Below are 25,389 nucleotides of genomic sequence, written 5' to 3' on the forward strand. Positions count from 1 at the left end.
GAAAAACTGCACAATCAGTTGTGCAAGCGGAAAGTTGCCTTGTGAAATAGCCCTCTATATTTGCACTTGCTTAGTTTACTTAATTTTTAGTAAGGTATGTAGTTACCATTCTTCAGCAATTCTTACATCTTTGGATATTTCTGGCTGAGCTACATCTGGAAAACAGATTTTGCTATCTTCAAGGAAAGCCAGAAGAAAAGTCTTACCTCTTTCACAGAGCTCTGCACAGGAATGAACCCTGACAGCATTTCCACCTCCACCAGGGCCATGTTACTGGTCCCACGGTCCCCTACATAACTGAAAAGAGTCAGGAGAAAAGCACATTAGATGTGGAAAGCATCATAGCATTTCTAGGAGATACTAATGGACCCTGCTCTACAGTGATATGAAAGCTCAGTAGCATGTATACCTGATGGGAGAAAGGGACAAAAAAATCGTCCCCATCTACTCATTTAGTATGGAGACAGACTGTGCAGCAAATGTGTTATGATTAATGTGTTAATGCTTCATGTTGCCTTCTCCAACATACGTTAAGTGACCTTTGCTGTTACAGGTTGAGAGTGGCAATGGTCTCTTTCAGTAAGGACAGTAAGGCATGGAGAATATGGATCAAGACTCTCATCCTAGACAGATACATGCAAGTGAAATATAGGTAGGGACTGGAGTTTCTGATGTCTCGTTCCAGCAGAGGTTCCCACTACCTAGGATAATGCATCTCAGGGCTGCTTCAGCCCAGGCTGTCAAGCCTGGGTGGGAGCTCTGGCTGTTGGGAATGCCACCATCTCATCTCCTAGTGCTCTAGGGGCTGCTGAGCTGCTCCATGCTGACTGAGATAGTTGCTGTGGTTCTGCAAGACACAGCCAGGGCATTGCCATGCTCCTACAGGCCTTAATTCTCAGTTAACAATCTCTTTGGGATCTATGGAGAAGAAGAGATCATCCCTGTGTCTTTGTTTCTGTAAGACAGGGTTCTAGTCATACAACTGGGTTCCCAATTCTTTACACTGAAGAAGGAGCCTCAAGGGATTTCATACCTGACAGACACATGGATGTCAAGCTCTTTTCTGACACCATCACATTCTCTTGGTACTGTTTCCACATCCAGGACAAAGACCTCTTCTGTTTTTGGTGGTGGGGTGTTATAGTACAAAGTGGTCTGGTAGGGGAGAAAACATCTCTGTGAAGTGCCCCAAAGCTTCCCTGAGTGATCTAAAGGATTATCTGTGTCTCCAGCTTTTAACAAATAACCAGTGGCTAACACAGTTGGAGCCAGATGCACCTTCTGTTCAGAGATGTGCTGTTTAGCACATAGCATCAGAGACACCTGCCAAATGTAACCCTCAGCATGGAGACTCAGCCATCTGTGATACAAGGCCTCATTCAGTCTTATCGGAAAAAAATACTGTTAAGGTGTAAGAAAGTACATTAGCTAAGACACTGCCCCACAAGGAGAAAGAAGTGTAACTGTTAACTCTTGACATGCTAATAGTAGTTCTAGGTCTCCAGAGGAAAAATACCAGCAAAACAAGTATAAACCCCAAAAGAATGATAGAAAGAACAAAGAATCAGAAGAGGAAAACTCAGGAAGACAGATGATCACACTCCTCCAAAGATAATCTTCCTCCATCTGCCTGGTGACTGACGGTTTGGCCAGCACTCATCAGATGTCTTATGTTTATTTACTATATTCAAGTATAGCTGAGTAGTATGAGTCCTGGTTACCTCCTACATGCATTAACAATAAATAATTTTTGAGTCCTCTTGTCTATACACTGCTTGGCAGATTCTCCATGAGTATCATAAGAGATGGCTGAACAGAAGTGATCCAGTAAGGGAGGTTTTCACAGGGAGTGGCTTGCTGCATGAATGGCTCATAAGTGGATCACTATCATGACTACCAGAAAAATAAGATGTATCCTCCTGATGGACCAGTTGTGTTGGTATACTGGAATAAGAAGACCTTGATACTACATCACTCCTCATCTCTGTGTGTGATAACAACCCAAGGAATATTACATCAGAAGACATAATTTATAGTGTTCACTTCCTGAAGCTTGACATCAGCAACATACACTCAAAATAGAAGCAGGTACTGGTCTGTGTCTTACTACTTCTGACTTCAGATCTAGTGGTCTCTTAACAATAACATGGCTCTGTAGCATGGGACAGCAAAGCTGAAACATTTCTGAGAAGAAGATACCAGAGATGGTTGCAGTGAAAGCATGACAACACAGTATACCTGAGTACCTTCAAGCTTGACATGATTCTGCCTAGAAAGCAAAATCCTACTCAGAATTTGAGGCTATAGTGCCTGCTTGGAGCCAAGCCTCACTTCAATAATCAGAGGCAAAGCCTGACAGCTCTGTTTCTTACATATACACACCTGTACAAAAACGCAGCCACTGCCAGTCGCTTGCACTGTGTACGTCCCTGGGACAGCAAGGAGAGATGCCTGATGCAGGACCAACTTGTTGTTCCTGTGCACATGGAACTCCAATGGAGAAGCCTCCTTGCCTTTCACCGTCACCTTTACATCTCTGATCTCCTGAGGAATCAGGGCTGCATACTGAGCGAGGGCCTGCAGGCTAACAACTGTGTCCTAAAGGTAGAGAAAGAGTCACTTTGCTATGGAACTGTGCAGTACAAGATCCAGCACACTAGTTCAGGCACTGCAGGGAGAACCACAGCCCTTATGGCCTGGATTCACATTCTGACACAAATGGGCTCTATACCATTAATGTATAGGTCTATGCCACAGGGAGCAGAATGACCTCTGTTATCTGGAAAAGGTAGCTTCTGAGCCCTGGGATTAGCAGTCCCAGGCCCTGGGTAATCCCAATTACACTACACAGAAAAGAGCTTCCCCATGGCAGTCCCTTTTCCAAGCAGGGCTCATATACATTTGTCAGTGAAGGATCTAGAGTGACATGCATATGAGAGTTATGCACAGCACTCCAGCCACAGCATCTCTCTCTTTCTCCCATGATTTTCCATGGTTTATTACCTGTGTGGAAGCAAATCCTCCAAAGCCATTTCTCTGTCTACTGAGCCAGCGCACAAGCTTGCTCGTTGATGCTTCATTGAGTGACGAGTCTGGTTTGGAGACATGAGCCAGGACAATGTAGGCTACTGTCTCAATCATAGAAGAAGATTCTTCACCACCAGAATGTGATGTCAGGAGCTCTGCTGATGGGGGAAGAAATATGTGAAAGAGAAGAACTGTAGATCCCTATGAACATCAGCGTCTCCTGTGCTGAGACTCTTTGAGGACTGACAGTTTCCTGTACAGCATCAGAAATGCAAGTGCCTTTCTGGGGCACCTCAGAGTGCTGAAACCAATCCATCCTTGGTTTTTTTTTTTTACCTTGAAAGGGCCAGCCATCTATGATAGGCTCCATTTCTTCCTTTGAAAACACAGGTACATCCAGGCCCCAAATCCTCAACCAAATTGTTTCTCTAGGAAACAATTCCCCTAGAAACTGATGAACTCTGAACACAGGTTCTCTGTTTAAAGTACACTCCAAGTCTTATTCAGCTCTGTGTATATTCAAAGCTATGTCTCCGAGCTTCAGCATTTTTGTTGTTTCTGCTTTTACCTAGCATAGTCTAATAGGACCCCCTGTGTTGAAAAACTCTAGGACTCATTTCCAGTCACTTGTATCTATTGTACAAAAACTGGTCACTCTTTGAGGGAGAATCGCTGGCAGGCTACTGGAGGAATAAGACTACACAACTTACTTCATTGGCATCCTCACTATGCAGTGCATAAGCTAGGACAATTTAAGCAAGAGCTGGGCTCTCACCTAAAGTCCAAGCTCAGAAGTACTGAATACATCTGAGTCTGGTCAAATATTTTGCTGCAGTGATAGTAGGGGGCTAATCAAAATTCAGCTAAGAACTGAACTTAATTGTGCCAGTGTAGACATATTCTGCAATGATACAAGTGTGAAAAGCTTAAATGCTTTTAAATTCTAAGTCTATTTTCAGAAAAAAACTTCACTTTTGAAAGAAGAACCATTAAATCACTTGTTTGCATAAAAACAGCCTAAAGATTCAGGTTCTCTATGGAGGACCTCCATTACTGCATTATGTTTATCACAGGGGAAAGTTCTTTCCTTGTTCCACATGTATTATCACAGAGGCAGCTCTGACAAGTATTGCATTCAGTGTGTGCAATTCTACTCCTTCCAGTTTGCCCACCAGCTGTTCTGTGAAACCAGCTAGCAGCTTGAGTGGCTATGCAGTGAGCTGCACTCTGCAGTGGTAGCTGATCAGACTGAAAAATCCTCTCTCCCTCTTTTTCTCTGTGTTATTTTTCAGCCTCCAATGTAGTTCACCATACTGCCAGACAGACAAATGTGGGGAGGAACTTAAACCAACTCCAGTAGCATTATCAACTATTTAACCATAGGCTTAAGTGCTTTGAACCTCCCACCTCAGCATCCACATTCAAGACAGAAGCCCATCCTTTTCCCAAGTTAAAGACACAAAAAGAAGAAAAAAAGCTCAGTAGCACAGCAATAAAGGTGCATCCACCCAAAGGCCCTGAGCTGAGTAGAGAATCAATGGGAAAGCAGTCAAAAGGTTTGAATTCTTCAAGTGTGTGCCCTGACCAGCACCTGAAAAAACATGGTGAGACAAGTTTCCTCTGCAAGATCTATTGTACTATGTATGAATTGCTAAAGAATGACAGGAGGACCACAGCTCAAGTAAGCATTTTGACCACACAAATTAAGCATGGATCACCTCTGTTGCTTTTGATTAGAAATTGTTTCATGGGTCTGAGAAAAAAAGAGGCTCTCACAGCTTCAATACATAATGATTTTCTGACACAAAAGCCTATTTCAGAATAGGTAAATTTCCCAGACCACTGCAATTAAATGCTACAGATATCAGAACTTAAACACAGTTGTTATTTCTAGGACTCAAAATCTTCTCAACAGCAACAACCTACCCGTTTCCTTCTCTAGCATATCCAGAAGCTGCTCTCTCATCTCCATGTCCTTACTCAGCGTGAAGACATAAGCCATCAAAGCCTTGACATAAAGGCTCGTCTCATCAAGTGTTACATTCTTAAGACAATGTAAGGCATTATCCAACATGGTGTCCTGAAAAAGGAGCCCAAACCAAGTGAATTTCCTCTGATCAAACTAAACATTGTTGTGAACACCTATCCCAGATACATATTTGATTTACTTTATTGCTAGGATCTATCTCAGGGCTGTGGAACATAGAGTGGACAAAACATCACTCACTGTGGGTCAAAAGCAAAGGTGTGACTGGACACATCACTGGGATAGGGGATTGCTAATATAACAGAGAATCCAGCTGTAGGAAGCACCCAGTAACACACTGCATCAGAGTCGTCAAACCTGCATGTTGTAGGTCTTGGACCCTGAAGGGGTATGATGTTGTTTTTAGAACTGTACCATTAAGCCTGGAATATCAGTTCTTTTTTGCTAGAACAGTCTATACTTATCTTGTAGATCATTGCTTTTATTTGAGGGGGGGGAGGGCATTGCATACCTGAAAGGGGGCCTTTTTTTTTTCCTTTAGTTTTTTAGTTTAATGAACACTATTGCCTTTCCCCAAGCCCTTTGTCATTTTCAGAGACAATTGTTTCCCCTGAGATCAGCTGGGAAAAGCAAGTCTTCTGCTTTGCTGCAAATCAGGCCATTTATATTAAGAACTCCTTGCCGAGTTCAAAATTTCCTATTGAGCTTACTGTGTATAAAGGTGGGAACGAGAGAACCTTTCAGCACCTCAAGCTGGGTTCTCCCTGAAGCCACCGGCCAGGGAAGGAATGAATGGTGGAGCAGGCTCCCAATCCCTGCAAGAGTTCAGATGTGACTTACATTTTTCTCCAGATGGAGTTCCACCAGTGCAGCAGTGATATAGGCTGTTAATGAGATTGTATCGTCCACACCGCCCTGCAAGCACAGAGATAATCATCAGAGAAGTAGAAACCCAACAACTGCTTGCCTGTCATTGTATGGCCACTGAAACTGCCTATGGATGACCTATTTGAGGGAGTACAGCAGCATGCTTCTGGGCATTCTCGGACAGGAAACAAGGACACTTGCTGAATATCATGAAGGTCTGGTGTTAAGGGCAGTCTCGGAGCTGTGTTGTGCATACAGCCTAGGCATCCCTTCTCAAACAGGGGCATGAAGCAAACTGTTAAGCCATATATTTTATTAAAAATAAATATGTTACAACTGTACACTTGAACAAAGTGTGCAGGATTTGCACACAAGAAGTTATGCAAGTTTACCTATAGTTCAGCTGACTATGAGAAGCTACAGGTTAATATGTGTTAAACAGGCTTTCAGGAGCCTCTTTTCACATCAGAGAACATTAATTCTTGTGGAAGTTCTGTTTGCATCCTCAGACATGAGACAAGACTAAGTCTAAAATAAGTGGGGGAAATTGGGCTAAGATGCTAAGAAGCATTGTTCACACTGAATAGCAAAAACTTTGAAACGTAAGGCGGGCAGGGTGCAAAGCCTATTCCAAAAAGTTCAAATGGAAAGCTCAAGCTGCAAAATTAATGAAAGCCAGACAAGGATGAATAGTCTACATGTACACTCTGGTTTTATTTTGCACTGCACCCATATTTTAAGAAAAAAAGCATAACCCTTTGCTTTCCCAAAGTGGCAGCCTGTTTTCTTTCATAAGCCTGCCTTGTATTTAATACGGGCAATTTTGTAATCTGACCAGTCTGGATTATTCACAAATGCAATGAACCCAAGTACTGCCATGCTGCATATGCGTTGTTCAGTACCTAAGTACTGGGACATGTACACCAGGAGTTTGGTGCATTCCCAGCTACACTGCAGGATCATTTGGGGGATGCCATAATCCAGGAGAAGTCATACTTTTTGGGTGACAGAGAGACAACTGTGTCTTCAGAGAATCCCATATTAGAGCACATAGAGTATTGTGCATTGTAAGGCATGAGAAGAGGGAGAATCCAGCCAGGGTATTCTAGAGAAGCATTAAAATATAAAAATACTTCTGCCTGTACCCTTGAAGTGCCTTCGCACAATTAGCTGTGTTGTCTTTTGGCTAGAGTAAAAATGAAGAAAGACTAGCAGAGGTTAAAACCTCACACAGAGGAAATGCCATAGGGACATTGCTTTGTGCTACTGTGCACAGTGGAAGAGCCTGGGGGAAGCAACCCCATGCCTCACATTGTGTTCCTCCTGCTCTCACTCTCACTCCCACGTCTGGCAGCCATACCTTCAAGTCATTGTTGAAGAGCTTCCCCACACTCTCAAAGCAGCCACTGGGCAGCTGGTGCTTCTGCAGCCAGAGCAGAGCACTGTGCACGTGATCCTTATCAATGTAAATGTAAGAGCTGGCTTGTCCAAAGGACCTGGCTACAAAAGCTGTCAGCCTGTAAGCAGAGCACAGAGGAATCTCATGTCACAGCCAGAAGATGAACCAGCAAGGACAATAGGTTTATGATGACAATAGCAGCTCTGGTCACTCACCATGTGTTGCCCTGTTCATCACCTTTCCCAAAGGCGCTGTAGGAGCCATCGTCATGTTTGTAGAGCAGCTGACGCTGGTAACCTATGACAACAGGTGCCAGGATGTCACTCTCACTGTGAGGACCTTTAGCATCTCAGACTGTATCCTTCCTTTGGGAAGATGGCTTCACAACAAGAGACTTCACCAGGTCCTACTGTCAAAGACATTGAGGCAAGCACACCACCACCCCACAATTGCCCGTGCATCCCACAGCAACAGCATGACAAGAAGCAGTTGCACAGCACTGAACTGTGCCATACAGCTGCTCTACACTACTGGAGCTGCTATGAGCAAGTGCTGTGGGTAAATTCCCTGCTGTTTTACAGAATGGTGACATGCTCAGCTACCTCATATCTCCCCATGCTCCAATGAGCCCTCACAGGCCCTTGCTGTGAATAAAAAGAGCAGTAGGAGTGGGGAGGAAGGCGTTTCCTAGAGGGGACCAAAATGAAATGCTGTTTGTTTTTCAGCACTTCCTTTAGCCCTCTTGGGACTCCAGAAAACACTTTTAATGGGACGTACAGGAAGAAACAAGGCCATGCCTTTAAACTCTGAGGCCAGAATGCTGTCTGCATCTGTTTGCTCTCCTATACCCTCTCCATGGCCGCATTGTTTACCCCCTGCTTTGCCTCTCTGCTGCCACTGTTCTCTTGGGTAGGTCTCCCTCTCCCAGATATCAGTACATGCTCATAGTAGAAGAGAGAAAGGGCGAGAGAAAGGGATTCATATCCTATCCAGGGGAGCTGCTGAGCTTGCAGCATAGCAAGATAAGTAGACTGGCAGGCTGAAATGTGAGACATGTTACAACATGAGACACAGACACTGGCACTATATTAAATTCAGATTATACTGGACAGGATTGACACGCCCCTAAAATATGTGTCCTAAAACATGGGAAAACACTAAGCTACTGAAATCCTATCAATTCCGAAAGGCCACTCGTTATTCCATGTAATAGCACTGATGCCCTGTTTCCACAAGGTACTTCTGTCAGCCTTGGACTGATAAGGGAATAAACATGCATCACATAATGATGGAAATCATTAATTACCCACACCCTTTTCAAAAAAGCAGACTTAGTAGTTCAATTACAGCAGAGACAAAAATCCTGCTTTCTTCAGAAACACACTTTTCTTTCCATGAGATATTTTCCTTTTTCTCTGCGATACCTTCCTTTGTAACAGCTCTGGCAGTGCTCCTATTCCTGCCCTTCACCTTCCCACCAGACATGTGCCCAACAATCTTGATTTATAAAAGCTTCATTTTGCAGCAAAAGGAAGGACAATGTTTACCTGTTGTCAGGAATTTCAGTGCTTTATCTTTAATTTCTGCATTCAGTTGTTTAGTCTTATTCAGGTACTGGAGTATGAAGATGTTTGGTGCAAACTGAACCATATTCTGTTCACCACAGCCAAAGGGCATGCTTAGCAGTTGGTCTAAATTTTGAAGGGCTGGACCCATGATGTCACCTTACATTTGAAATGGAGACACAGGAGAAAGGAAAAGCACAGACATTAAACAGTATGAAATGAAAGGACTGCTGCCTTCTCTAAACTCTACTGGGATCCTAGAAAAGAGCCAGTTCCTAACTGAACAGATATGATTGAGATTTATGGTGCCCTCTCACAGACTAGACCAGAACAGAAAGGGAAGACACCATGGTTCTGGAAAGAGGAAGGGAATGTGAAGCTTGAGGGGGTCCAAAGAAAGGTGAAGAGAGCTGACATTCCCTAGTGGGTACCAAGGAGGGAAAGGAATTACACAGGTAAACTAGGTGGAAATCTGCAGGGATGGTTTTGGTTCACTTAGGTGGATGGCAGTGACAGAAGTCAGAGGCGATACCCCATTTTGTGCCTTCTCCTTCAGCCACTTGGGGATCACCTAGAATCATTCCATATGGGAGGAATAAATATGGAAAAGATTACTTGATCCACATTTCTGAGGCCAACATCACACCCATTACAGATAATCTCATGAGGAGTGGGGTCGAGGGATCAGTAAGGCCAAAGCATTGTGCAGGCTTTTCTCACTGGGGACCCAAGATCAGGGATAGCCTTTCTCACCAATCACAGAGAAAGTGGCTCGGCCAGATCCCTCCAGCACTTCTGCAGGCAGAGGCAGAGAGAACTCTTCAGAGACGGTGTTATCTGAGGAAGGCAGAACCCAGAAAATTATCCCAGAGAAGCAGCATCACACACAAGTATAACATCCAAGGAGAGCCAGGTGAGGCTTAATGTGACATTGAGTCACAGCAGCCAAGACTTGCAAACAAATGCCTCAATACAGGAAACTTTGCCAGGTAAAAGAAAGACATGGACAAATTACAGTGGTTGTTATCCCAGGCAGGGATGGTACCACCAGTGCTTCTTCGACAAATTTGCCCCACCTTTGAGATTTGCAGTAGCCCTGTCCCTTCCATCCTGCTCTCATGAACAATAGCAGTTAGAGATTTTTGTCCCCTACCTGAAGGGCAGAGAAAGGCATTTTGGGTCTTCTCTTGTAGGACCCCTCCTGGCTGCAGATGGAGAAAGACAAGAAAGGAAGTCACCATGTCTTAGCAAGTTTTTCTGCTTTCCAAAAAGAAGAGGCTAAACTTCCTCTTAGCATCTTGCCAACTGCCCCAGGGGACAAAGCACTGTCTCCAGGGATTCTCCACCCTGAGATGTGACTAACCTTCACAAGTAGAGGTTTTATCACTGTGTCTCTCCCTCCTTGCAAAGGTGTGACAACAACTGTGTTACCACACAGATTCTGTGAATCTTCTGCCACGCTGCTTACACTGACATTCACTTTGCCTGCAGAGAGCACAGAGGCACATTGCTGAGCACTTGAAGCAGACAGCTGTATGCACAAGCATTAGGTCCAGACATGCAGACACAGGCAAATTCCACCCCTCCTCCCACCGGCTGCCACACATCCCTCTGCCCAACCTCACCCAGCCTGGTGGCTGTCACATTCCACACAAAGGTTTTTGCTTCATTGGCACAGAGGCAGCTGGTGAACTGGCAGCTTGGACAGGCATCCACCTTTAGTTCTGGAGTCTCTGTGAGGGTGGTGCGGATCTGAGTATGGTTGGATGTACAAGCAGACATTGGAATAGTTTTAGTAACAGGTACTACACAAAGGAGCAAATAACTTGGGTCACAAAATGTGAGTGCTTTATGGCCAGTATGTAGGGCTCCAGAAAACATCATAGCTTGCCTTTGGACTCAAGTTTTTGTTCCAACAGAGGCCATGTAATTGGGGGAACTCACTTGGAGGAACTCACCTGCATACAGTCCTTGAGGTAGTTAAAGACAGTGGCTTTTAGGCTGAAAGTCTCTCCTTGGATCACAGAGTATGGCAGTGACAGATCCACAAAGAAGGGCTGGAAGACCCTAAGAGTGGTCAGAGGCGAGAAACCAAAGCCAGTATCACCAACACAGAAGGTGTTGGCATTCCATTCCGTGATGGTGTCAGGTACAGCAACCTGGAGAGATGCATGCCCACTGCCCCTACAGCAGGAAGCAGAAGAGGAGAACTTGATTAGAAGCAGTCAGAATACTCCAGGAATGTCTCTGGGGAAGGCAGATAGAGGCTGTTACCAACCCAACAGAGACCAAATCCCAAATCCAGGTCTCTGGGAAAAGCGTCCGTGGTTTTGACTTCTTCTTGTCATCAGAGTGAGGTTCAGAATCAGCACGGGTAGCAAGACTGTCAGCTAGAAAGCAAGTGGTACTTCAGAAAACAACATATATATACCTACAGTTGAAATTAGTTCTTCATTTACAGGCAATCTAACACAAACCACAAATGCTTTGTGACACAGAACAAGAGTGGACAGGGTTGGTGTTTCAATGAGAACATGACACACTGTGTATATCTTTGGGGAACAGAGCATTAGGGAGACAGAGTTGGATGGAGTTTAGCCTGAGACTCAGTCTGACAGATTCAAATTTGGTCTGGATCCAGGGGGAGACAGCATGCTAAAATGGAGTCACACTCTTAAATAATATGTGAAACTGCTGGTGGAGAGCACACTACATTTTATATGAAAAACACTGAAAACAGGGGCACCAATAAAGCACGGAGATTTGAGCTTTTATATGTGATTTATAAATCAGGTCCATTGAAATGGACACGGGCTTTGTTGCTCTCATACACAAACAAGAAATACAGCAGGATGAAAGTCAGTTGTCTCAGCAGCAGGCTGGCCAGAACTGGGAGAGGAGAGCTCCTTTAGTCAAGAAGATGGACATGTCTGTTCCTTACCAACAATATGATTTTTCATAACAAGTGTCTTTTTCTCAAAGTCTGGTAGCACACAGGAAACTGGTTTCTTGATTCTAGTATTGGTTACTATTTTCATGCGCAATTTCTGGGAAAATAGTAAAGAGAGTAAATCAATGATAAATAAAAGGGAATAAGGAATGTTGAAACTATCTCATGATCATAGATATCATACAGGGGCTGGTGACAGCTGAAACACTTTTAAATGCTGCTTGTTTATATCCATAAATTTACAGGCTCAGACTCTGACCACAGCATGAGGAATGGAAACCAGCTTTCTGAGGAATACTGGGACTAATTATTACTTCTCATGCCAGTAAATTTCAGCTAGATCTGTACTACATATGCCTAACCCTAACAATGAGACATAGTCTAGGAGTAAGCATCTAGTAGACAGCACAGCAATAGGCCTTTTGGGAGGACCAGGGTCTGTATTTTTAAGGTAGAGTTCTGTCAGCTTGAGAAGCCCATGCAAGTCAGACTACATGTTGGGTTGTTTTCAGTGTGTTGTTACCCTCTTCTGCTGTTTTGAGGTGCTTCTACTTGTATATATTTTTTTAAAAAGTGTTCTGTCAGAAGCAGCACTTCTTGGATTTCAGTTAGCAGACACCTTAACACTTTTCTGACTATCATGACTGTTAGCAGATTAGTTTATTTTGTTGTTTGTCTCAACAAAATAGCTATAAAGCCAAATTGTGGAAGACTTCTTTTTATTAAAACTGCTTTGAGGATAACTAAGAAGAGACTCAATGAAACACAGAGTAAAGTAGTTTGTAAATAAAATAGTAGCCAAATGGTGATCAGTCAAAATACAGTGAGGTGCTCAGGTATTACTGCTATGTTCTTGCAACTCCCCCTTTGTAGTTATGGTAGCCTAAACTAAATTTGTTCATTTTTATGCTGTCTTTCTTTAATCAGGTGGTTTGCACTATGCTTACTCATCTTTCCCCATAGTCCCCAAATGAGTGCTGGCTACACTACACTACAAGTAACAGATGACTTGTAGCAATGAAAGTTGGGGCAGCTGAAGTTTGCTAAAAGTAAATTCTTGTAGGCATTCAGGATAGAATATTGGAAATCACTAGCTCAGGAAAAGTTTAGAGGCAGTGCACACACTCACCTTAAACAGATTAAAGACATCAGCCTCACTTTGGTACCACGGTGCACCCATCCGAGCCTTTTTGAGGGGACTGGGCTGCTGGGGCAGACAAGGGTATCCCTCAAAGTCTTCCAAGCGATAAGGGAACCCTCGTCCTCCAATTGTGAAACTGTCTTCAAAGACCTCATTATACAACTGCAATGGAAAAACAGAGGTCTTCAAAAGGAGCTGGCCAACAAGCATGTGTATGGGTCAAATATTTGGACTGTAGCCCTCTACTACATTTTGTAAAGCTTTGCAGTTGAGGAAGGTGACACTGGCCCAGCTTATACTAAAGGACAATATAAAGGACTGGAGATATATATATATATATAGGATAATATATACTAAAGGACATATACCCAAGGAGTGGGTGTAGACAAGTAGCTTTTAGTCTGCAAGACAGTTCAAGCCTTTCAACTCTAGGGTGCAAAATTAGGATAAAAATGCACGATTCAGTCTGAGCACAAGGCGTTAGCACATCTGACTTACAGATTTAAAGATTACTACTTCATAGACCTGTTAAGTAGATGATGCAAATGCTCAAGAACAGCATCCCTATAAAATGGAACACCAGATCACACTGTAGGCCCTATTTACAGGCGCAGCGCGTCCCCCTGGATTTGGTGAGGCTTCTTTGTAACAGTCTGGAGTTTCATAATTTAACTTACAACTTTCCATGAGGCATATACCTGTTTTATTATCTCTGGTATACATTGTGGAATTATGTTAGGATTTTCAATTTTTGCAGCATCTGTGCTCTAAGTTTTTAATTCACTCCTCTGAAACACACAGCTGCTTTAAGGTAAGCTCCTCCAATCCTTCTAGATTCTCCGAATGCACCTGGTTGTTGGCAAAATCCTGACCACTTTTCACCAGCCATTTTGTGCTGCCTCTATCTGTTTAGGTCCTCAGCTTGATCTGTCACATGTCAATTCAGCAGTGGTTGGGGCAGTGGGATAGAGGGATAGAAGGACCCTACTGGCTAAAATTCCATTTCAAAGGCTTAGCCCCACTGACTGGTGCAAGATGGAAGAATAGAGAGACAAGTGGAAAGCACCAGCATCTCTTCAAAGCTGTTCTCCCTGCCTACCCCTGCAGTGCCATGTAGCATCCACCACTCTTCAGGCAGAGGCCCAGAGTGCAGGGCTGATGGATGAGGAACATGATCATCACATAACTGCTCAAAAGAGGCCAAAGAGGGGGAATGGCAGGGCAGCCACCTAGCACTGCAGCTATGTCCTGGGACGTACTATGGGCTTCCTCCTGCCCATGCATGGAGACAGAAGACAGGCAGGCATTAAGGGATTGGTGATGGTTGGCTGCACTCACGCTGTCTGCTGTGAGGGTATAGTTATTCTTCAGGAGGACACTTTTGTCAACAGCTCGAACAGAGCACAAGGACCCTGGAGCAGCCTTGATGTTCAGTCCAACTTTTGATCCCGGAACTTCCTCCTTCTGTGAGAATTCCAGTGCCACCTGCAAAAGAATATAGGTCTGAGGGCTTAGCACTGGAGAGTGGGATCCTGTGACTTTTATATGTCTGGTTAGCAGACGGAAAGACAGAGAATAAGGTAGGGAAGGGGGATGCTAAGAGAGGCCCACCTAAAAATCCACTGGGAAGATTAAACAGGCTGCAGTGCACACAGCCCTAGCCAGAATTCCTCTACCACCACGCATCCACTACACTCTGATCCAAAACCACCACAGAGAGCTAAGCAGACAGGCTTCTCTTCTGTGTTAGGGAGAACATGGGCAACACTGTGTTCCCAAGTCAGTAATAAGGAGTGGGAGGAGAAAATAGAGTCCAAGGGGACCTGGTTTACTCCTTGAACAAAGCTTGCCAGTCACTGTTGTGGAGAGCAGGACTAGGAATTCAGGGAAGAAGGAGGTTGCCTGTTGTCTCCCAGCCAAAAATACTAGGCATCTGTTTTTGCATATACCCACTTTACACCATTTGGATTAGGACAAAACACTACCAGGAGCCACAGCAGACCAGAGTACGCCAATGATGCTGTCACACTCCTTGTGTGATTTCTACTCACCTTGTGCCTAAAGCACTTTTCTAGTTCAAACTGTTCCACATCAGCCACCACCTCTCCATCTGAGAAGACTGCGTACACTAGAAGCTTGATGTCAGGCAGGAAGTCATTGCCAATAGTCAGAGGCAATGAGAAGGAGCCCTGCAAATCTGCACAAGATAGCAACAAGGAAGGGAGGGAAAATATCCAATTCAATCTGCTCATTGGGGTAGGATACACATTAAGAATCAAAAGAGGAGATAACACCCCACATAGACACTGTCACAGATTAACAATAAAGCCAGGATGCCAGCCATTTATTTGACTCACATCTTCTCCTAAGGTACAAACTAGCAGCAAAGTCATTAGACAGGAGGAGGACAGTTGCTAGAAAGACACTGAACTAAGAGGAGATTGTGTTGGTCTGATGATGTGAACCACCACTAAGAACTCAGTCCAACATTTCCCACCTGTGGATAAGAATAACATCTGCAGATATAGTCACTAGAGAGCGGTCAGTTTTCTGGGGTGTGTTATGAGGCACTTCACATGCTTTTACTCACTCTCATGCTGGGTAATTGGCACCTTCTTCTCTCTGCTGAAAAGGATCTTGCCTTTTGCTATCACCTGAAGAGCAAAGAGAAGCACCATTCAAGAGTGAATTCTGAGAGCATGAGAAGAGTGTGAAAAGAACACAAAAAGAGAGAATGAAGTCTGACAGATGTTGCCACAGAAGTTCCTCTGGCAGGTCATGACTTCGAGAGCTCTGCAGCAGAGATGGTTATAGTATAGCTGTATAGGACTTGAGAGAAATTGGTTAGGCAATGAGAAGGCATGGCTGCTTGCAAAGCCAGAGGTATTTCTGAAGCTATAAGCAGCTACTCTTAAGACCCAGTGAACTCTGATGTTTGCATTACTAGGATAGAGTACTTTTTGATTGTACGAATTAGTACAGTTCAGTAACCAAGATACTCATAACCTCTCAGCTAGGCTGTAGTCACACTCTTGCTTTGGACTCAGCTTCTCGGAAGTGGACTTCATTACAACATTATTACATACCTCCGGTGTGCATCAAGGCCCTGCACAAGGGCCTTTCAAGCCTTTTCCTGTAAATACACAGGCCAGGGTATGTCAGCTGTCCCAGAGGTTGCCTCTTAGTTCACAGACAGATTGCTCTAGACACTGATGGATGTCTGGGTCATACCTGCTAGGCAGAAACCAGACTGGTCCTCCACTGCAACCCATGTGAACTCAAGAGAAAATAGGGTGAATGGTAGGCATCTATCACCCAAGCTTAGGACAAGGCACTGATAACAAAGTAAAGCAGCTGGGGGCTAGGAATAGGTTCAGGAACTGGAAAGCAGATGGAGGTTTGGCCAGGACAGAACTCACAAACTGACTTACACTGGTCTTGGAGTAGCTTAACCTTTCCTTTGAGTATCTCTGTGCTGTGTGAAAAGGGAAAAATGCCAGTAAGCATAATCTTGCCCTGAGAATCAGCTGTTTTCTGTGCTCACCAAATAGTAGAAATCAATGTGGTCATCTTCAGATCTGAGTTTACTCCGGTCAAGTATATAATCCACTTGCACTTCCTGCTCTTGATCACAGGGCATCACATCATTCTTGGCCTTGATCTCAAGGAAACTGTTGCTCTCAGAGTAGAAAGGTTTCAGCCAGTGTAAGCTATCCTCAAGTCCTGTGTAGCTTTCAGAAGAATCTTGCTTATCATGATTTTCAAGGATGTAGGTACCCTTCCAAGCACAAAAATATGAGTTGGCAATTATTATCAAGTGATGCAAGGGAACTTGTATGCCTGCTGGAACACTGTTATCACCTGAGCTGATGGCAGACCACATACCTGTATTCTTAGAATGATATTTTGTTTAAGTATGATTTTAAAGTCCGAGACTTTCTCTTACAAAGCCTTAGTAAAAATTGAGTCTAGTAGATTTGACCACAATCTGATTTTTCCTCCTTTATCTTTTCATGGGGACACATCCCACACCAGATTTAAACCCCAGCACAGCTCCCCTGTTTTCAGTTTGTCTTTCTGCTCAGATATCCTGAAGCCCAAGCACTAAAGGAGCTTTTTCATGGGGAAGCTCTACTTCTCTGCAGATAACATAAGGCTCTGTGGACAATGGCCGTGAGCCTAGTAACAAGAACTAGATCCTATCCTCACGTTCCCTGAGGACAGAAAGCTACATTTTCACAGAATCACAGAATATGATGAGTTGGAATGGACCCACAAGGATCATCAAGTCCAGCTCCTAGCCCTGCACACGACCATCCCCAAGAGTCACACCATATTTTAGATTACAAAACCTCTGATCACCAAATCCTTCCTAACCAAAATTAGAGAACCTCGCCCTGGATAGACTGAGGTCTCAGGGAAAAAGATTTGGAACAATAATTGCAGCGTCTGAGAAATGGATGGCACTGGGAGATCATACTACTTGGGCATGAATCCCACATCAGCTGCAGAAATGCAGGTAGTGGGAAGATGGGTATGCTGTCAGGCTGAGAACAACAAGCTCCAGGTGGAGGATCAGAAATTGGAAGAAGAAGCCAAGTGCTTCAAGATCTGGTATCAAAAGGGCAGCTACCTGCCAAGCTGAGCCTGGACATGCTGCTGCTGCAGACCAAGGGCAGCCGCTAAATATGGAGTTCAACAGAGAGAGGTATCAACTGCCAGTTCTGCAGAGCCACCTCCAACATGTCCCAGAGTGGAGAAAGGGGAAAAATCTTCAGATTTTCTCTGAAGAATTATTCTGGTTAACAGATGCTTTTAGTGGAGTCAAAGGAAGGTGATGGGAGACAAAAAAGATTTTCAGCGGCTGATACTCACCCTCAGTGCAACCAGCGTGCTGTTCCAGCTGGTGGTATCCAGTGAGAAGTGAGCTTCCCCTTTCTCATCTGTGAGGAGTGACAGATATGTCTCCTCATCGTTGACATCAACCTTTAGGTAGACGGTTTCATTTCTGAGGGGAGAATTGCCACTGGAGCAAAACATCTGTAGAGAAGGGGAGGAAGTTAATATCCTGTTGTGCCACACTCTGAGGCACTGCCAGGGCTTAACGTTAATTGCTTCTATCAATGGGCTTCCTCAGCCCTTCTAGCTTTCAGACAGGTTGGAAGGATCCAGAAAAAAATCCAATAAATACACAAAACTAACAATTTGCTGCTCTTCAGTACTGGAAATTGCCGCGGTTTAACCCCAGTCAGCAGCCAAGCCCCAGGCAGCTGCTCACTCTCTCCCCCATCAGCATTATTGGGGAGAGAGAACTGAAAGGGTAAAAGCTGGAAAACTTGTGAGTTGAGATAAAGACAGTTTAATAGAGAAAGCAAAAGCTGTGCACACAAGCAAAGAAAAACAAAGAATTCATTCACTGCTTCCCACAAGCAGGCAGGTGTTCAACCATCTCCAGGAGAGCAGGGCCCCCTCACACATAATGGTTACTCAGGAGGACAAACACCACCTCTCCAAGCATCCTCCTTTACTCCTTCTTTCTCCCACTTTATATACTGAGCATGATGTCATATGGTCTGCAATATCCCTTTGGTCAGTTTGGGTCACCTCTCCCAGCTGTGTCTCCTCCCAGCCTCCCATGCACTTCTAACTTCCTTGCCAGTGTGGTAGTACAAAAAGCAGAAAAGGCCTTGGCTCTGTGTAAGGCATGCTCAGCAATAACAAAAACATCTCTATGCTATCAACCCTGTGTTCAGCACAGATCCAAAACCAGCCCCATACTAGCCACTACGAAGACAATTAATCCTACCCCAGCCAAAACCAGCACAGAAATAAATGGTAATACAGGCAAATGAGACACCTATACTGGGGAATCTGAGAGGGATTCCTCAAATCCTGAGCTGCTTCTTAGACAATGCTGCAGGATCCTTGATGATCAGAAAGACTCTTGTCTACAGCAACTTAACTTGCTGTTCCTTGTCCTGCATGCTGGGGTCAGCAGTACTGGCCCAGCTGAAGGTTCTTCTAGCCCCAGGACAGCAGTATCGCCCTAGCATCATCCAGGATACTTGGGTCAGAAATGAATGCCAGTGAACTGATATGCAAAGTTACCATGAGCATTTGTCCAAAGGGAAAGGTATGTGCCTGTTGACACCACCCCCATATGCACAGACTAGTTTCAGGAGCTACTCCTGGAGAAGCCTCCAGAAACTGCAGCTGGCCCCAAAATTCCAGTGCAGGGAATATAGTAGGTTGGGATAGGGATCAGAAATTGCTTCTAGGGAAGGCTTCACTCCTAGTTGCTGAGTGCCAGCAGAGCAGCATTTACTTTCCTGGAGATTGTTGCTTTTTACCTACAAGAGGTTATATCTATGATGCATTCTCAGTAGAGAAGGGATCTGTTTGTGTTACCTTCCCTGAGTATGGTAGACCACGTTTGTAGAATGGATGGAGGTTGATAAACTCTATAGACTTCATTATTGCCTCAACAGGAATTAGAACTGATTCCACAGAATGTGCTCCTGTATGGAGAGATGAAAAATCTGTTAAATCCCAAGTAGTGCTCTTAGGGAAGAAGAAGACAAAAGCACACTTCAACACTACCTACAACATCCACAACCTCTAAATTTAGGAGAGAAAATACATTCTTCTAGGATATGATTCCCTCAGCCTTTCTTGGCTCTGTGCTTCATGACACACATCATACCCTGTAGGTATTTAAAGTATTAATTTATGTTTATTGAAGATAAAGGAAAACTAGATGACTATTTAGTTATAAACAGTCCAGCACTGTGAGACTGGCTGAGGAACACCTTGTTGTCCCAGACAATCACTAAAAAGTTACATACATTCTAAGAGAAATGAATGGTGGAGAGGATTAGGAAACCTGGTAATAACAGATGGAAAAGGTACTAGAATAGAGACCATTACCATGACAGAAGATTTGGGAACCCTCAGGTTATTTTTTCAAAAGGAATTCCGCTGCCACAGGAAGGCCAAAACCAAAGAAGTTGCTTGCGAGGAAGAGAATATTTCACATATTCTCCAGTACCTGTTCCATTTTCCACCATTTTTCCTACTGCAATTATGAATTGGTCAGCTTCATTTATTTCCAGAACTTCTGTCTTCACTGCGAAAGTAGCACAGCCGTTCTTGTTTGTCTGCAGAGAGAGAGAATAACAGAGAGAAAGAGCATGGTGTGGAGGAAGATGAACAGTTCCATAGATGGCAGGCAGTCCCAAATAAGTATTTCTAAATATTTTTGGAACAGATGGAAGCTCACAAGTCTTGCCTGCAGAAACCCATCATGGATACCTTAGCCAAAAAAGAAAATCAACATGTTTGGATTAAACAGTCATCAAAAAAGCAGCAGAAAAAAGTACTTCAGGCAAATCACACAAGGGTTAATTATATCACAGACAAACTCAGGAGATTGGATTCAGCCCAAATCCCACAGCTGAAAGAGCTCGAGTGTCATTACATGATCTAAAGGTCTCCCTGAAACTATATGGCCCTGATGAATAAAACCTGACAATGTGGCTTTCCAGTCATGACCATCTCTGTGATATGGCATATTAAACAAGGACATCCTGCCAGCTAAATATTGCAAGAGCTTTGCCAAGAATTAAGGGTACAGCCAGTGTTTCTAGTCATGCTTCTTAAGTGCTTCACAGAACCTTTCAGGGCCTCTTACATGCCATGTGGAGCTGGCATTCAGTTGGTGTTTTGCACAGCTAAGACTGTACAGCATTCCAGCTGGAATGCATTTTAAAAGACACAGAGATCCAGTTAGGTTTTTACATTCTGGCTTGCTGCTGGCTGGTCTGATATTTAGAAATATTTTCTTGTGACTTTCAAGGCAGAAGAGCTGTATCTGAAACCCACAGGAAAAATCAAGTGTGGAGGAGCTTAACCACAAACCTATAATGAACACAGATGAGCAGAAACCATAACCAGAAATGGACACAGTCCATAGACCAGACCACTAACAAGCTGTGCATGGATACAGCAAGAAACAAAGCATTGAGTTACAGATCATCTGATGCCTCTGATAAGCGTATTTACTGGTGGGAGTGATCACAGGGCTGAATAGGCCAACAGTCAGATTGCATACAATATATGAAACAGACCCTTGTAAAAAGTCCCAGGCATCATTACTTTGCATAGTTTACACCTTCTCCTGAAGCACCAAGTCAGATATGAGCAGCTAGAGCATTAATTCAGGAAACAGAGTCACAGAAACAGGAATCAATGTCTAGCAAATAGGAAGACACCAGACTAAATAGGTTGGTGGCTATCAGAGGTGCATCAAGGCAGGTTAAGGGGACAGACACACATTTCCAGCATGTTATACTTTCCACTCTGCTATTTGTTCGCCTACCCAGCTGTTTTGCTTCTTCATATCAGTAGAATCCGGTATGTTGTCTTCTAAGGCCTGGGAGAGTGTCATAAGAGTAATATCTATTTTCCCTTGAACAGGCTTCCCATAGGTATACCTGTGTCAAAGGGTAGAAACATTCAGCTGAAGACTGTCTGCTTCATCAGAAATATCAAACCAGGACACCTCCCATGCTCATCAGGGGAAGTGGAGCCTGGAGAGCTTTGTGGTATCATGTACTCACTTGCCACAGATCTTCAGCTGAAATTCCTCATCTGCTGCAGTGACAAATGGAGGGTGCTCAATCTTTATTTCAAATTTTTTCAGCACTGCATTGAAGAGAGGAAAATATAGAGGAAAAAACCAATATTGAGTATGGGCACTGACTGTAAGTTCTTTTATAGTTGTGGTCCAGATGAGAGGAAAGACAGCAATGTCCTCAGTTATTCATCACCATGCTGCAATAGGAGTTACTCCCTTCAGCCACACAACCCTGTATTTGCTGCTACAATTGCACATGGGACAGCTTTTTACTCCAGCTCAGTCAAGCATAAACATTTAAAATGGCACAGGGTTTTGTCCTTACCACTGCAACTGAACGAGACCAAGACATGATTCCACTTTCTATTATAGCAGCTGACTGGTGTGGATAGTAAACCCAGCCTAGAAAAGGGTGACAATGAGCAGCAAAATGTGCTCATCACAGGGCCCAGATGCAGGTAGAACTAGTTGCCAGCCCACGGCCTCTCCTTTTTACTCTATGCCGCCCAAAATGAGATGTGCACACAGACCCATCTTTGTCCTCAGTCTGTTGCCCTCCCAGGGTGAAAGGTCTGATGAACACAGCTGCATCACCCTGCTCTCTCCTTAGCTACCCACACTGCTTTTCCCTCACCTCTATTGTCCAAGTCTCACCATATTCTTCAACACGGAAGGTTTTCTGAGCCATGTCTTGTTGCACTGAGATGGTATACTCCCCAAGGGATGCTTCTGAGGCCAGGGGAAAGGATAGATCCACAATGCCATGACTTGACTTTACATTCAGCCACTCAGCAATACGGTTGTGTTCAGGATCCTGTTTGGGAAAGGACACACAGACTCACCAAGTCACATTGGGAGCCATACGCAGGCACAAGAAGGCACTACAAGGGCTTACCCTTGACCCAGTAGAATGGACTCCAGATAACTAAGAGAGACTCCTTCACTTCCCTCCAGTATCATTTTAATGAATATATGAATTGCAAAGGTTGCCAAGAACAGTAAAGCTACTGGGAAGTGGTAGCATCATAACACCACGGGAAGGAGAAGCAGCTGTGCTGCATCTGTTTGAGCACTCATCCTTGTTGAGCAAATGTTCATTACTGCCCTGCCTCTATCTCAGCTATATGCATTACAGAGGTACTGGTTTGAATGAAGAACTCAGGCTGACCAGGTAGAAAAGCATTCAGCTGAACCTCAACCATAACCATAACCTTATGAAGTTACATTTGTGGCATAAGTCTGTCCAGGAGTGAAAGGGCACAGTAGAAGAGACAGACATCACTCTTTCATCACTTCTTTGTCACTTACCTGAAGCCATATCTGGGGATACTGTAAAAACAAAAGAAACACAAACTCAGTTTTGTACACTGCAAAACACTATCCATGTGAACCAGTTTAAATAATTCTGCCTGACATGGGCCCTTGATCAGAAAATTCTGCCCCATCCAGATCCCACACTACATCTTCTCCTCCCTTCGTGCCAGCTTACAATGCAGTCTTTCTCCAAGGGATCAGTGGATGAGTGGTTTCCTCCAAAGATAATTTGTTCTTATGGTTTAACAGGCATGAAGGGAGATGTCTCTTCCATGAGCATCTCAATATGTCTCATGCTGAAGCTCCTACTTCTAGAAAAGCACAAGGTGACACTCACCTCATTTTTAATGACCTTAAGGTCCTCATCAATGTTCACAATTCGAAATTTCACTGTAGATATAAAGAAAAGCATAGTAAAGCATTCTGGCTCCAACATGTCCTTGCACAAATCTGCTTCTCCTTTTCTGTGCTCCAGTATTCATGTCTTTCTGTTTACCTCAGAGGTATCTAGATCTTTTCCCGAACAGCCCACCCCAGAGGACTTTGGGGGGCTTATATGCAGCTGAAGGCTGTAGAAACTCACTGCCTTTACCTGGAAAGATGACAATGTTGAGGTAAACTGTGGGGTTGTCTGCAGTGGGGTCTGTCTGCAGTCCGTTCATACTGTGAAGACTGTGGAGTACTCTTTGTAATTCTACAGCTTGAAACTGTTGCTCTAGACTTTACTCAAATATTAACAACAGTTTTCGAATTGTCCAGTGCCCTGGAGAGCCCTGGCTTTTCTTTCAGGTCTCACTAGAGATATTTCCATAAAACAATACCCAGGAGCAGCAGGCTGGGAATTGGTGTAGCACATCTTGGAGGGGAACATCCTGACTCAAAGTGTTCCTGGAAACACCCGATAATAGAGATCTACTTTCTTCCATCTCCAACAAGCTTAACTTGCTGCACTTGGTGACATCTTCCCTCCAGGTGTGGCAGCTACCTTGACCCTTCCATCCCCATTTCCACATGCCACCTTCTTGCCTTACCTGTTTCTCCAGGTTTGTATAAACCCTTGTCTGTCTCTATCAGAATTACATTCTTCTGGGGCTTGACCAGAACTTTCTTGTGACCCTCAAAGAGTACGTTGTCCCTGCTGTGGATCAGGACATGCAGAAAAGCCACCTCCTCTGGCTGTCAGGTTAAAAAAAAAAACAAAGTACCTGAGACTACAGAGAGCTTGAAGGAGAAACAGAGTCACCTGTCCTACCAAAATCTCCAACTTCCCCCTCCTCCTTTCCCCTCCTTTGATTTATCTCTCTCCTTTCCCCAGAAATAGTATTCTCTGTGCTCCCTAGCTTCCTCATTCTCTTTTCTCTGCCTTTCTCCTTGTCGTTTGCCTCTTTTCACATTTCTTTTTCCTCTTTACTACTTTTCCCTTCCTGCATCAACAGCATTACCATGGCTCAGACACAAGAGAGGCTGAAGCCCTCTAATTTCTAAGAGGAGAGGCAGCCAAAAGAGGGATCTTACCTGTGGTGTGGAATCATCTCTTTTCCTGGGAATGAACCTGAACTCTGGCACCTAGATTGATTGGCACAAGGAAATGGAAAACAAATTCATCAGAGACTTTGGATCTTATCCAAAATGTAAGACATCATCTTATTGTTAAAAAATCCCCAAAACTTCAGAGTTCAAATTCCACTGTATGACTTTGTCTGTAATCCACTTGTCATTATAGGGAGAAGAAGCAGTCACTGTCTGCCTCTTGTTCATGAACCTAAGAGTGAACCGTCATGACATTCTGCCACTTCACATGAATGTGATAATTTTATGGAACCAAATAAAATCATAGGGAACTCAGATCTGCAGTAATGGGAGATGAGATACTGATCAGAACAACACGGGACATCTCAGTATCAGAAAGACTGAGTTCACCAGAAGAAAAGTTTTTGGGGTTTGTTTTTTTTAGCTAACGGCAGACTTCCTTGACTTTCCAGAACCAGGAGTTGCTCTCCCCTAAGGGCTGGCACCAAACTCTTAGTTAATCATTGTCATGTTAATGCAAAACCCAAAAGTGACTACAGCCCCTCCTTGAGTTCTGCTGAATCTGAAGAACAATCAGGGCACAGACACAGTGACTTTGTACAGTGCTGAGGAAGAGAGGGGCAGTTTGTAGAGCCTCAGCACCAGACACGTCTCCATGGCTCTCCAGAAACGTAACTGAAGGTTCTGTAGTCAGTGTGTCTAGTTAAGGTAACTACAGCAGCACAGTTGCAACAACAGGAATTCAAGCCACTCAAGAAATACCCAGACTGCACTATGTGAAATTCAGTTTGTTGTGGGTTCAGCACCATCACAGCTAAATTAAAGCAAGCTCAATGTCTATGCAGACTGCAACTACGTCTGGCAATATAGATGCAGTTTTAAAGCAGAATGGTCTTCTTGGAGCTGGAGGGCAAGCTCCTGAGGAAACGAGGATGAACAGAATGTAATCCCAATGCATGGACTTTCACTATGAT

The 25,389-nt window shown here is 44.0% G+C and overlaps 1 protein-coding gene across 3 annotated transcripts in view; it reads right to left on the reverse strand.

Annotated features, from left to right (window-relative positions):
• Positions 1-25,389, reverse strand: part of LOC116782292 (alpha-2-macroglobulin-like protein 1) — a 29,293-nt gene that overhangs the window by 2,588 nt on the left and 1,316 nt on the right. Inside the window, exons 3-33 of one of the 3 annotated variants that reach the window (XM_032678727.1) lie at positions 24,401-24,451; positions 23,917-24,061; positions 23,223-23,275; positions 22,880-22,900; positions 22,226-22,385; positions 21,555-21,639; positions 21,314-21,428; positions 19,985-20,093; positions 19,345-19,454; positions 17,812-17,976; positions 16,481-16,714; positions 15,527-15,590; positions 14,988-15,133; positions 14,275-14,421; positions 12,925-13,098; positions 11,787-11,892; positions 11,124-11,253; positions 10,804-11,029; positions 10,471-10,597; positions 10,209-10,330; positions 9,999-10,050; positions 9,599-9,682; positions 8,828-9,004; positions 7,496-7,577; positions 7,242-7,398; positions 5,855-5,929; positions 4,954-5,107; positions 3,004-3,182; positions 2,383-2,598; positions 1,034-1,155; positions 207-297 (exon numbers count right to left, since the gene is read on the reverse strand). In XM_032678727.1, the coding sequence (XP_032534618.1) occupies positions 207-297; positions 1,034-1,155; positions 2,383-2,598; positions 3,004-3,182; positions 4,954-5,107; positions 5,855-5,929; positions 7,242-7,398; positions 7,496-7,577; positions 8,828-9,004; positions 9,599-9,682; positions 9,999-10,050; positions 10,209-10,330; positions 10,471-10,597; positions 10,804-11,029; positions 11,124-11,253; positions 11,787-11,892; positions 12,925-13,098; positions 14,275-14,421; positions 14,988-15,133; positions 15,527-15,590; positions 16,481-16,714; positions 17,812-17,976; positions 19,345-19,454; positions 19,985-20,093; positions 21,314-21,428; positions 21,555-21,639; positions 22,226-22,385; positions 22,880-22,900; positions 23,223-23,275; positions 23,917-24,061; positions 24,401-24,451 (3,879 nt within the window). Of the gene's footprint in view, positions 1-206; positions 298-1,033; positions 1,156-2,382; positions 2,599-3,003; positions 3,186-4,953; positions 5,108-5,854; positions 5,930-7,241; positions 7,399-7,495; positions 7,578-8,827; positions 9,005-9,598; positions 9,683-9,998; positions 10,051-10,208; positions 10,331-10,470; positions 10,598-10,803; positions 11,030-11,123; positions 11,254-11,786; positions 11,893-12,924; positions 13,099-14,274; positions 14,422-14,987; positions 15,134-15,526; positions 15,591-16,480; positions 16,715-17,811; positions 17,977-19,344; positions 19,455-19,984; positions 20,094-21,313; positions 21,429-21,554; positions 21,640-22,225; positions 22,386-22,879; positions 22,901-23,222; positions 23,276-23,916; positions 24,062-24,400; positions 24,452-25,389 lie in introns of all 3 variants that reach the window. The other 2 variants (XM_032678726.1, XM_032678728.1) reach the window with 2 other exon arrangements.

Source organism: Chiroxiphia lanceolata, chromosome 2 (assembly GCF_009829145.1).
Source record: "Chiroxiphia lanceolata isolate bChiLan1 chromosome 2, bChiLan1.pri, whole genome shotgun sequence".
NCBI classification, from domain to species: domain Eukaryota; kingdom Metazoa; phylum Chordata; class Aves; order Passeriformes; family Pipridae; genus Chiroxiphia; species Chiroxiphia lanceolata.